Source organism: Chaetura pelagica, unplaced genomic scaffold (assembly GCF_000747805.2).
Source record: "Chaetura pelagica isolate M959 unplaced genomic scaffold, ChaPel_1.0 scaffold490, whole genome shotgun sequence".
NCBI classification, from domain to species: domain Eukaryota; kingdom Metazoa; phylum Chordata; class Aves; order Apodiformes; family Apodidae; genus Chaetura; species Chaetura pelagica.
In genome coordinates, this window is record NW_009951936.1 from 622810 (window position 1) to 634328 (window position 11519).

The window sequence follows — 11519 nt, forward strand, 5'->3', positions numbered from 1 at the left end:
CCGCCCCGGCACCGGCACGGGAGGGCTGCGGGAGGGGCAGCCGCCCGTGGGCATCGCCTTGGCTGCGGACTGCCAGAAAACGCAGAGGAAAAGGGCGTCGAAGGAGGTTCGCTGCAGTCTTAGAAGCGCCCCGATAACGTGCCTCGCCTGTCAGCCGTACTTTTCGTAACTTGAGAGGTGTTTGTCAGCTAAAACTAGCGTATTTAGAGCTTACGTACCCATTCCGTACGTTTTCATTTAAAACATCTTCGTGTATGCTGCGATGAACGAGCTGCATCCACAGTGCGGAGATATGTGATCCTGTGCGTGAGCTCTGCTTCACTCAGGCTGCCCAGGGAGGCTGTGGGGTCTCCTTCACTGGAGACATTCAAAGCCCACCTGGACACGTTCCCGTGGGATGTGCTCTGGGTGACCCTGCTCTGGCAGGGGGGTTGGACTGGATGATCTTTCGAGGTCCCTTCCAACCCCTAAGATTCTGTGATTTAATGTGTGCACTCTTAACAACAGCGTTTAAAAATACAGTAAGGAATGTGTCTAATGACAAATAACTCCCCTTTATTTGTTGCCCATTAAGACCTTTCCCTCATGATGTTTCAGAATTATTCCCTCTCTTGAGATAACAAACAGCACGTGTTAAGTTATCTGGTCTTGACCCCTGGACTGGCAGGGGTGACAGGAACTGGCTGTTTGGTACTGAGGCTGGGATCATTAGCAGGAGGAACCATGAATGAAGGCAGCTGCAGCACCCAGCACACCTTCCAGCTACCCCTTTGTGACAGTGAATGTTTCCCCCTGTTCTGCAATTATCTCTCTGCTACAGTCAAAGGCATTAAATTTAGCTACTAAGCTTTGGAAGAATATGCCCATTTCACCTCTATAAGCCCAAAACTTGTACACGGTTCACCCTTACGCACTGCCTGGATTTTTGTGGACAAAGCCAAAGGTGTCCAAGGACTGTGCCTACCCACAGAGCTGCCCCTCTGCTGCACGGAGCCAGCAGTGCCACACGTACACAGGACAAAACAACGAGAGCTGCACAACTCTCCTCCACGCTTCAGGCTTGGAACGGCTCTGTCCTTCCAGCAGCAGGTTCTAGGAGGGAAGGAAACGGCAGGATAACCTGTCACCATGCTGCAGGCATCTCCAGCAATAGAGATGGAAAAGATCAGCCAAGTTCTGTCTGGTTCATTTCCTTGCCTCGAACAAGGGCAGTGCAAAATTAGCCCCTGGAGGAAAAACTCTCACGCACCGATAACTACCTTGGGCAGAGGAGGAAATAACATCTTTAATTGAGCGTTTCGGATTCATCACACGTAGCCCTACGAGCGGAGGAGGCACACCCACCCATCCTCACGGAGCTTCAGCCTCCTGGAGAAAGAACACGCGTTCCCCTACAGCCACACGAGTGCCAGAGAAACCCCCGCACTCGTCCATCCCTCCCTCCCTCCTTCCTCCCCTCCCTCCTTCCCTCCCCCCTCTCCCTCCTTCCCTCCCCCATAAGTCTAAAGTAGTAAAGGAGATTTCAGGTAGTTGGACTTGAAGAGTGGAGGAGAGTTAAAAATGGAGTAGGCTGGAGAGAGGAGGATCTGCAGGTGCTGAGGGTTCAAAAGAAAAGACCAGGCAAATGCCTGTCCTTTTTGCTTTATTATGGTACTGAACAGCCTCCCAGTGCTATGTTTCCTGCTTAGCCATAGATGACACACTGTATGGCTTTGTGAAGTGCAAAGAATTGTTAAATCAGTTAGGAAACAGATTAATCCTACTTGAACCTGGTGACATTATTTTCATGCCTTTGTAGTCTACCCTTACGTCTTTACTGTTGTCACCTTATGCATCAGAGACAGCACAAGGAAGGACCTGACCACCAGCCTCCCCACATCTGTTGGAAGGTCTGCGTGAGCTGAAGCAAGGGCAGGGAGGTGCAGGACACCAGTGCTGGATGAGCTGTACCAGTGGGGAAGGAGATTAATCAAATGACCATTGAAGAGCTCTAGTTGACAAAGCCCAGGAGGGCTTTAGGACAGGCAAACATCACTGCCTTGCTTATTTGGTAACAGCAACCAAAGGGTATGATGTATAGAGGGTCAAGCACAGAACAGAGTGACAAGGTGCAGACCTCCTGTACCCAAGCTCTGGTTCCTCAGTCAGATCAGCTCTGTAATAATAAGAATCTGAGGAGGGAGAATACAATTGCTGCTATGAGATGGCCTAACTTTATAAAGACAGACCTGGCAGAATGTTTACAACCACAGTTTTATAGCTGAAACATTGCTTCAGGGCGGGAGGGGTGTTGTCGGGCTGGGTAACCGCACGGCTTCTCTTGGCTTCCGTGCGCCCCCGGTCGCTCCTGCGGCGTGATTGAGCGCCGTGTCGGCTGGTCTGCGGTGGGCAGAGTGTGTAACCAAAGTAGGGCATCTCGCTGCGAGGGAGCTGCTGAGCTGCACGGTGTTAGCGCGCTTGGCTGCCCGGCTGGATCCTGCTGTTCTGCTTCTGGGCGCGGGTGCCGAGGCTGTTGGCCAGCTGAGCTCTGCCTTCGGGTGTGCGGTCTCACAGGGAAGGACTCTAGCGGAGTGTGGTCCAGGTATTAGTTGGTAAAATGTTTTTGGGGGTTTACCATTGTGAAAAACATGCAGCTTGCTGGAAGAGATTGAGATTGGAAGGTTTGGCTTGTCTGGATCTATTTCTCTATTGCTTGAACTTATTTTAGGAGAATGCCCATTAAAAACCCCTGGTGCAGCTGGTTTTGGGGTGAAGGCCAATTGGAACTCATTAGGGTTATGTGGCCTTTAATTTTATACTAGTGATTTATAAATGTAGATGGTAGGTCTTTCACACCCACTAAACTGATCTCACAAGCAGTTTTTTTCTGTAGACCGTATTTTATGTTTAAACCAGTTTGGTTTATATTCAGAGGAGTTCATAGAGAAGAGTTGAAGATAATTGAGATCTGTCTTGTTTGAGGCCAGTGATTTGTTTGGGATCCTGGTTACCACACACAGAGAATTGTACCCATGTTAACCATGGAGCTTGGGAGCACCAGAAGAGGGTACAATTCTCTGTGTGTGGTAACCAGGATCCAGCATGGTGCTGTAGTCTTGGTTTCTTAAAAGCAGTCAGCACATGTGATGAAAACATGAGCAGCACTGTGTTCTCCTTGTAGATCAGGTATCAGTATTCACCTCACTGCTCCTCTGTCTCTGAGAATGGAGCATTTGCTTATAACCTTTTCGCCTAATCTTCCTTCTGTTCAGATTCCTGCCAAACACACAACAGAAGTACCTGCATAAAATGATACCTTCTGATTATTATTTTTTTTAATATAAATACTATTCGTAGCTGATTCAGACCCATCACTTGTCTAGACTTTTCTCTGTCTTTGAACTTTAGATACGTGACTAACACATGAAACTCTTCAAGTTCATACCTTCTGACTTTGGTTACGTCCTGCTACTGAGCAAGTGGGTGTTGAATATCAGTAATAGATCTCCAGTTTCACAACCTAAATTTGTCAGCTAAACTCACTGGAAGCAAGTACCAAAATCACTAGCTGAGACCAGTTTGTATTCACTCCCTCATTCTTGATGCTGTCATGGACACAGGACTTGCATTGATTATCAAGCATAGGGAGCCAGAATATAAACAATGATGATGAATGTTGCCATGATCATATAACTAGTGAAAAGCTTACAATCCAGAGAGGATGATGCCTTGTTTTCTCATATTCAGTACTGTGGTCACTCTGAGCATGATAGATGCTAAGCTGCAGACAGCCCAACATGTGGTTGATTTAATGTTACATCTCCTCCTTTCCTGCTCTCTCTAAAGCCAGGAGGGTAGATGGAAAGATTCAGGGCTAGCTCAGCTGTGTCCTTGTAAGTGAAGGCCCAGTCTAAGATTACTGTCTTGTTGTCTCTCAGCTTTGCATCATGTAAGCTATCCACAGGAGAGTTTGTTCTACCACTGTCTCAATCTTCATCTGGAAATTGTTCAGCCTTGTTTATTCTACACTTCAGCACTTCTTAGCACTGGATGACAGAATGAGTCTGTATTTACATGTGTTTGTTACTGATATGTAAACTGTGTTGAGCTGCTGGTGGGATTTTCTCACTGAGTCTCTTATTCCAGATAAAAGTGTCTGAACTAATAGCTGTTCTCCCTGTCACCTCCTCCCACGTGTACTTGAAAGTATGTTCCATTTTATCAACTCTATTATTACTATTTTTTCCAAGTCTTCTGTGTGCCTGCTCAGGTGACCATAGTAGCAAAGGGCATCTCTTTTTGGTGAGGATGCTCAAGCAGAACATGTTGACTGAGCTGAGAAAGACCCCTGACAAATGCCAGTGGATGGTTTAAAGCAAACTTTATCCACTGTGGTGATCACAGTAATTCCCAGACTTTGCAGACTGAGTTTTTTCTATAGTCTTCCTTTGGTTTTCTTTCCAGTTTCATCTCCATCTCTGACCTACAGTGTCAGCAGTGCACACCATGCTGCAGCCACCTGACCTGGAGCACTAATGAGTTTAAAGAATGGTCCCATCGAGGACAAGATTCTATACCCATGTACAGTGCTTTGCCAAGGAGTTACCTGATTTTAGTTGGCTATTTAACAGATGGAAGGCAAGAGGACAAAGAGAAATTGGTACATGGTTGCCTCTATGTGAAAGACAATACTGGGATAATTCCATGTGAGGTATGTGCTCAGTTTGAGGCTTCCTGTATTCATTCCCGCTTCTGGGGCAGTGTTGCAGTCTACCAGGGGCTTCAGTTGGAAATAACACATCTGTGTAACAGGTCGGGTAACAGCAAGCTCAGTTCCTGAGGAGAGGATAGAATATGTCAAATTTGTCATTGCTAGGAGAAAAAATATTGAATGCACTGGACTGAAAAAAAGAGACAGCCTAATGTACGGTTCTCTGCAATTCTCAACCGTATGAGGTGGCCTGGGAGAGCTGGAGGTCATAGCATTAGCCTGTATTTTTTGTATTCCAACTAATGGTGCAGAAATAAATTTCTGGAGAGTTGTACTGGGTGTTCAGGAGAGTATTGATGACATAATTTCAGGAAATAATAGCTTGCATCGCAGTGGTGTTGAATTGAAAGCCTTCTGAAGGTCATAGCAAGGGGGATCGAGGTAGGCAGTAACCCCTGGAGTGGTGATGAAAGAGCACCAAGGTTGTGTTTCCAAGGAGGTGAAGACAAGAAAAAAGTTATATTGGTATAAACTTCTAACTGAACAGGGGGAAAGAAAGCAGGTGAGAATTTTAGGAAAATAAACACATAAAATAAGCACATAACTAAGCCTTGAAGTGAATTAGTTGTCACCTCAGCAAATCTGTTCCAGACTTGCATCTGGAAGGACAGAAGTTCTCCATGCAAGATAGGAGAGTGGGCAGAAGACGCTGCTCATTTAGTACTGAAGCCCAGCAGTAGACCAAGAGTTTGTGATGTGTATGGAAAGGCAGAGTAGTAATGAACATTGTAAGTAGTGCTGAGAAAAGATACTGTAACTCGTAGAATTGTAGAATGGTTTGGGTTCAAAAGGACCTTGAAGAACTTCAGGTTCCAACACCCTTCATGGACAGGGACATCTCCCATTAGATCAGGCTGCTCAAAGCCCCATCCAGCCTGGCCTTGAACACTTAAAGGGAGGGAGCACACAACTTCCCTGGGTAACCTGTTCCAGTGTCTCACCACCCTCACCGGAAGGAATTTCTTCTTGATGTCTAACCTAAATCTCCCCTGTTCCAGCTTAAAACCGTTACCCCTTGTCCTATCACTAGAAGCCCTTGTAAAAAGTCCCTCCCCAGTTTCCTGTAGGCCCCCTTAAGGTAGTGGAAGGAAGACCTGTGTAAGGTCTTTCTGGAACCTTCTCTTCTCCAGGCTGAACAGCCCCAACTCTCTCAGCCTGTCTTTGTAGCAGAGGCGCTCCAGCCCTCAGATCATGTTTGTGGCCCTCCTCTGGACTCACTCCAAGAGCTCCATGTCCTTCCTGTGTTGAGGGCTCCAGAACTGGACACAGTACTCCAGGTGGGATCTCATGAGTGACATCTCAAGCTTTTATCTCTTTATCTTTCATCTTAGCTTCTACATTTTGAACTTGAGTGGCTGGAGTCACTGTTCCTCTTCCCAAGCTGGTCGTACATACCACAGACAGACCAGCATGCAGGGTATGTGGAAATCCTGATGGATCCAGTGCCAGTAAATGTCCCAAAGGAAACACCAGACAGCATTTCAGTTGCCTACCCTGCAGCAGCGGAGTCACTGCTTACCTCCAGGTAAACACCTGCTGAGCTCAGCTTCATCATGCACTGTTGCTCTGGTTTGGCAGGTACCATGAAGAACATTTGGCTTAGGAAGAGCCAAATCCTATTTCTGCCACCAGTGGGAGCGTAATGTTGACTGGTAGAAGTAGGAGGTACACAATAAAGCCACTTTTCATTAAACAGCTGTTTTCCAGGTCTTTACTGAAAAATTTTATTCTGTATTTTGACAGAATAGACCAGTTTCAATTATTTCTGGATGTGTTTTGATACTACAGAAAGGACATAAGAACAAAGTGATTATTCAACCTAAAATTCACTATTTTGGTTAGCAAAACTTTTTTTTTAACCTACAGTGAACCAAAAGTATTATTGAAAGTAATTCCAGATTTTAATATGAAATTCATATACACCACCAATCCAGGTCTTATTAGATTGCTGAGATAAAGGTGCCAGTTAAATGTCAGCTGATAAGAGTGTTGACTTTTGTGGAAATAATACTTCGTGTATATGAAAATGTAGCCCATGGAATTGCAAATATTACTGAAAATTGTAATTTTAGGTTCTTCTAGATGTTTTATCATCTTGAGTAGACAATTCTTGGATTAACTTCATAACAATAAAATGTCACTTGTCAGGATGCTTTTCGTTTCGTAGTTTCTTTTTAGTTTTCTTTTGTTTTAATTGTGATTATCTGCTTGTAAGAAACTTACTTCAGACTTAAGTGTTTGATTTAGCTCAATAGACCTTTCCAAACAAGAAAACTCATCATGTATTTCAGTGTACACTCTCAGGCTTTTAACATAAAGTTCCTCTGCTATTCCCTGACATCTGACTAATTTGCCATGTTCCTTCTTTAAAAATGTTATAAATAAAGTGCTGGTACTAGTGTGTGTGAAGGTCCTGGTGTTCTTTTTTTTTTTTAAAAAGTCAGATAATTGTTTGTATCTTTTAGAATCAGTAATGTGTTTGTTTAGAGTAAGTGGGATGGTTATATTCAAGTTCAATAGTTGAAATGAAAGTGACAAACGAAATGGAAAACAACTAAATTTTTTTTTCATTTTTTGAAATGAAAGTTTGAAATTACTAACAGAAATTACTAAAGAAATGTCACCTCTCCCCTCTCATCTGCTCTCAGTTTTGCTGCTCTTTCACCTTTTGCCAAGTTTGTTAGGAAGACTCCTTATTGTTGCTTTCAGGATTCTTTTGTTTATAGGCTTAGAGCTTCCACAGTGTCACATTGTATGAATCTACAAAGTCTTGAGTTCTCTTTTCTGCTAAAGAATTTCTTGTGGCTTTTTTTGCCTTTTTTTCCTTTTGGCCTATAATTAGCTTCTTGTGTGTGGTTAACCTTTTTATAATCAGTCTGTTGCAATGGAACATGTGAATCTCTTGAACACAATCCTACTGTCTTTAAATATTATCGCTTTTTCATATCAAACAGTTTTAGTAGATAAAAATTAAAGTAAGTCTTCTGCAGCCAAATACTGTTTTGAAAACGTTGCTGAGAGATGGTCCATGTTACCCTGTTGGATCCTTCATTTCCAGAAGGTGTATGCTGCATATTTGTTTCTTTTGCTTTTGAGATACTTTTGAGTTCTTCTTTCATCTCCAATTTCCTTTGTCTCTTTAATTGCCCTCTAGGATTCCTTGTAAGAAAAGGTCAAACCTCACTGTGGCAGGTGAATTAGTCAGACTTGGGCCTCTCCTTTGTATTCGTCACAAGACATTCTTCTTTTTGTTTCTGAAGTGCTTCACCTCAGCTGTTTGGGTCCCTGTGCTGGTGCAGGTAAGTCCTTGGAATTTTGTTCACAAATTCACTATCTCTGTGTATGTGCTAGCTGATTAATTCTTTGAAGCTTGCTCTTGACTTCCTGGCTTGATTTATTCTCCCTTTCAGCAGTGATTCTCTATTATTGTTATTGTTGTTATTATTATTCCGTGCAGCCTCCAATAGTCCTGTATATAAGAAGCCTAGTTCTATGCCCTGCAGAAATACAGTGCTCCTCCATTATGCAGTTGCAGTGTCCCTGAACATCTTGCAGATATCACCCATTTTCTAAGAGTGTGAGGCAGTCATCTGAAGGAAAAATTTCTTTTTTGGGGGGGTTATTAGGGTTGGGAAGAGTTAGGGTTTTTTTTCCAGTGCAGGAAATGCTGATACCATTTTTGGTTTCTCTGCTCTAGAAGTCCAGCCAGCTGGCATGGCATCATACCCTCCAGCTGGGTCACAGGTACTCAATAACAGGCCTGAGTATGTCCAGCCTGAAGAAATCTGGACTAAGGGTGTTTGTCACCAGTGTTTCTTCCTGCCTTCTGCCCTACCGTGCAGACCAGATGAGGGAGCAGCCACTGGACAGTGTTTGGCAAGGAGAATCTACTCAGTCTTCTTTCCTTGAGACTGCTGAGCAGCTCAGTGATTCCTTGGAGCTGGGAGTTGAAGAGGAGAGGCCAGGATCAACAAAAGAGTCCAAGATCATTTCATATTTGGTAAGGATTCATAGGGTTAGCCTTCACCCACTCATTCTGTAGAGTTTCAGCTCCTGGCCTCAAGGTTTTATTTTCATCATTAATTTATTTCCATGTTTCTTAGGCCTCTGAGTCTTTCATGTTCTTATCTAACTTTGTTTGCTTTCTATTTAGGGAACTATCACGAAAATACTCAATGCCCAAGCTGGTCTCTTTTTACTGGATAACAAAGTCTGCTTGTGCCTTGCTTACCAGCAGATGTTGCATTCTGCACGTGGACTTCGACCTGGAGCATGTGTGGAGGTAAGTTGTGAGACTTAGAAGACATAAAGCATTCAGTGGAAAAGGCTTGGGCCTTGGGTATGGCTCACAAGTATAGGGATGAACAGAAGACTAGGGAACATGGGAATTATTTCAGCAAGTATCTGGAACAAAATTGAGGGTTGTGCTGTCTAGGCTTGGTCATGAGAGTCAAAATTATTACTATCTGATTCCTCCCTAAGCAGTGTGGGGCCCCTCAGGCTCATTGGATTTATAGACAATCCAGCAGAGTGACAAAAGGTTTAGGGTGGGCTGATGGTTTTGGGGAGTGGTGGCAGACCAGCTGTCTCCTCTCTTAAGTTGTGTATCTGTGTATCTCAGCTCATCGATGTCCACCTCCTGCAGAAGCCTCTGCTATCGTTCCCTTTTGTTGTACTTGGTGCTTGCCTGAGCAGCACTGTTTTGCTGAAGAGTTTTTCAAGGCTCAGCACCCCGTACCAGCCTCCAGCCTCTTCAGGAAATCTGTACCTACAGCTGCTCTTCCGCTACAATGTTGGTATGCCACTTTACCTCTGGCTGGTGAGCCTCTTGGAGACGTTTGTGGAGAGGTGAGGACACTTCTTCTGAAGTCAGGTGATATGTAAATGGCCTTTGTAGCCTACCTGGGTGTCTTCTAGATCAAGGGTTCATAAAATGACTCTGCTTGGATACTAGCAGCCACAGCTGCTACTGTACTGGCCTAAGTAACCCATTAAACTAGATTGTACATTGTGTCCTGTTGACTGTACCTTGTAGTTGCTCTTAGAAGAAAATCCAGTCCATTTTCAAGTGCGTGTTCAGTAAGCCCACTGCTCTTGGGAAGCTGCAGAACTCCAGAGCATGCCTAGGAAGTTTTGTCCTGAAATACAGAAGCACTGTAGGGATGTGTGCCTACCAAGATGGTTTGCTTGGCAAGTTAAGGTGGTCACTGAGGCTGGAGCTGGAAGCTGCTGCTACAACCATATCACAACCAGTCTAAAGGCTCTTGTCTGCTGGCTGCTCACAGGAGCAGCAGCAGCTGCTCAGCACATCACTTTGAGATCTTCTGAGTATTGCCAGTAGTGTCAGCATTTGTTTGAGAGCCTCCATTGTAGCAGATTTTCCTGTACATGCCTATCTCTGGGTCTTCCAGATGGTTTCCTGCCCTCCCTGTTGGCTGTGCTCTGTTTGCATGACAGCTGTGGGCCAGATTCTGCATTTACTTCTGTGGTCTGTTACTGAAAACATTTGTGTTTTTTCTTGGAAGAGTAATGGTTGATCACTGTAACTGCTGCCTTGGATAAATATGTATATATTTAATCTCGGGCAGTCAAGTAGCAATTTATAGAATGCTCGGTCTTCATGTGCTTTAGTGGCACTGAGGAATTTTTACTATGCTTTCCAGTAAAACAGCTTCAGTTTTTCCCTGGGAATGAAGCTAGTTTTAAGTTTCAGGTTTTATGACCTTTTTCACTTTCTTTACATATGATTGCCAAGTCCTGCTTCAGCTTGATAGCTGTTCTAGTGAGTTAGCTCCTTCTCTTTTTATTTAAGCTCACTTTCTGTTATTAAGTGTCTTGAACAGGAAGCCTCATCACTTCTAGGGATCCAAAAGCAGTGAGCTCAACTTCTGAAAGGAATGCAACATGGAAAATACTGGAACGAGAGCAATCTGTGACTGTTGCAGTCTTGTGATTTTTGCATCCTGTAAAAGAGCCTCATGTATACCTAGCATAAGTAATCATATCAAGCTTAGCTAAAATGCATGGAGAGCCAGTTCTGCTACTTAGTGGGAGATTATTTTGGGGTGTTGTTTTTTTTTTTCACTTGGGTTTTGAGATTTTGCCAGTCTGTTCATTTCTGTATATTTTCCTGTAGCTTGTCTGCTTGCCTGACATAAATCTGCATCACCCTTAAAGGTTCTTTTTTTTTTTTTATCACTTTCATGTTCTTTTTGCATTCTCCTTAGCTTTTGCCCTACACAGCATGTTCACTCATAACAAGCAGAGAGAATTCCTGACTTACATGCACAACCCACTAAGAAGTGAGGACTGCTTATGCTTCTGTCTTTTTTTTTTTCTTCAGGTTTTCTTGTTTCTATGGGCACCGTCAACTGTTACGTATGCACCAAAACCCTGGAGCTGCTGAGAAGTTTCTTGTCCCCCTTCTGCAAACTGTGATGCCCAATAGAGAGGAAACAAGAGATATTTATAATGAAATCCTAGGAAAAATACACCACTGTCCCCTGCAGAAGGTGAGTAAATACTCGTTGTGCTTTTTGCTGTTTGTCTGACAGGAAGAAATTCAGCTGGTTCTTTATTTCTTTTTCCTTAGTATTTGACCCTGAATCCTCCATGCCAGGCCCCATCTTTGTCTGCAGTTTGGCATGTGGCAGAACAGAAGAGCTGGGAAGGCTTCAGCCCATCACAGCTTCTTTCCCCCCTGGAGGCACAGCACATGGGCACCCAGGAGCTGAACCGTAGACTGGCCTGGTCCTACTGCACACTATCA

The 11519-nt window shown here is 44.1% G+C and overlaps 2 protein-coding genes across 2 annotated transcripts in view; one reads left to right on the forward strand and one right to left on the reverse strand.

The window, feature by feature from the left end:
- Positions 1 to 2415, reverse strand: part of LOC104387720 (tumor necrosis factor receptor superfamily member 1A-like) — a 17645-nt gene extending 15230 nt beyond the window's left edge. Inside the window, exon 1 of the mRNA XM_009996506.1 lies at positions 2229 to 2415. Coding sequence (XP_009994808.1) covers positions 2229 to 2415 — 187 coding nt within the window. The remainder of the gene's footprint in view (positions 1 to 2228) is intronic.
- Positions 2416 to 3020: 605 nt separating this feature from the next.
- Positions 3021 to 11519, forward strand: part of CTC1 (CTS telomere maintenance complex component 1) — a 15362-nt gene continuing 6863 nt past the window's right edge. Inside the window, exons 1-9 of the mRNA XM_009996518.1 lie at positions 3021 to 3065; positions 4421 to 4690; positions 6082 to 6275; positions 7905 to 8049; positions 8448 to 8750; positions 8904 to 9032; positions 9372 to 9598; positions 11094 to 11262; positions 11343 to 11515. Coding sequence (XP_009994820.1) covers positions 3021 to 3065; positions 4421 to 4690; positions 6082 to 6275; positions 7905 to 8049; positions 8448 to 8750; positions 8904 to 9032; positions 9372 to 9598; positions 11094 to 11262; positions 11343 to 11515 — 1655 coding nt within the window. The remainder of the gene's footprint in view (positions 3066 to 4420; positions 4691 to 6081; positions 6276 to 7904; positions 8050 to 8447; positions 8751 to 8903; positions 9033 to 9371; positions 9599 to 11093; positions 11263 to 11342; positions 11516 to 11519) is intronic.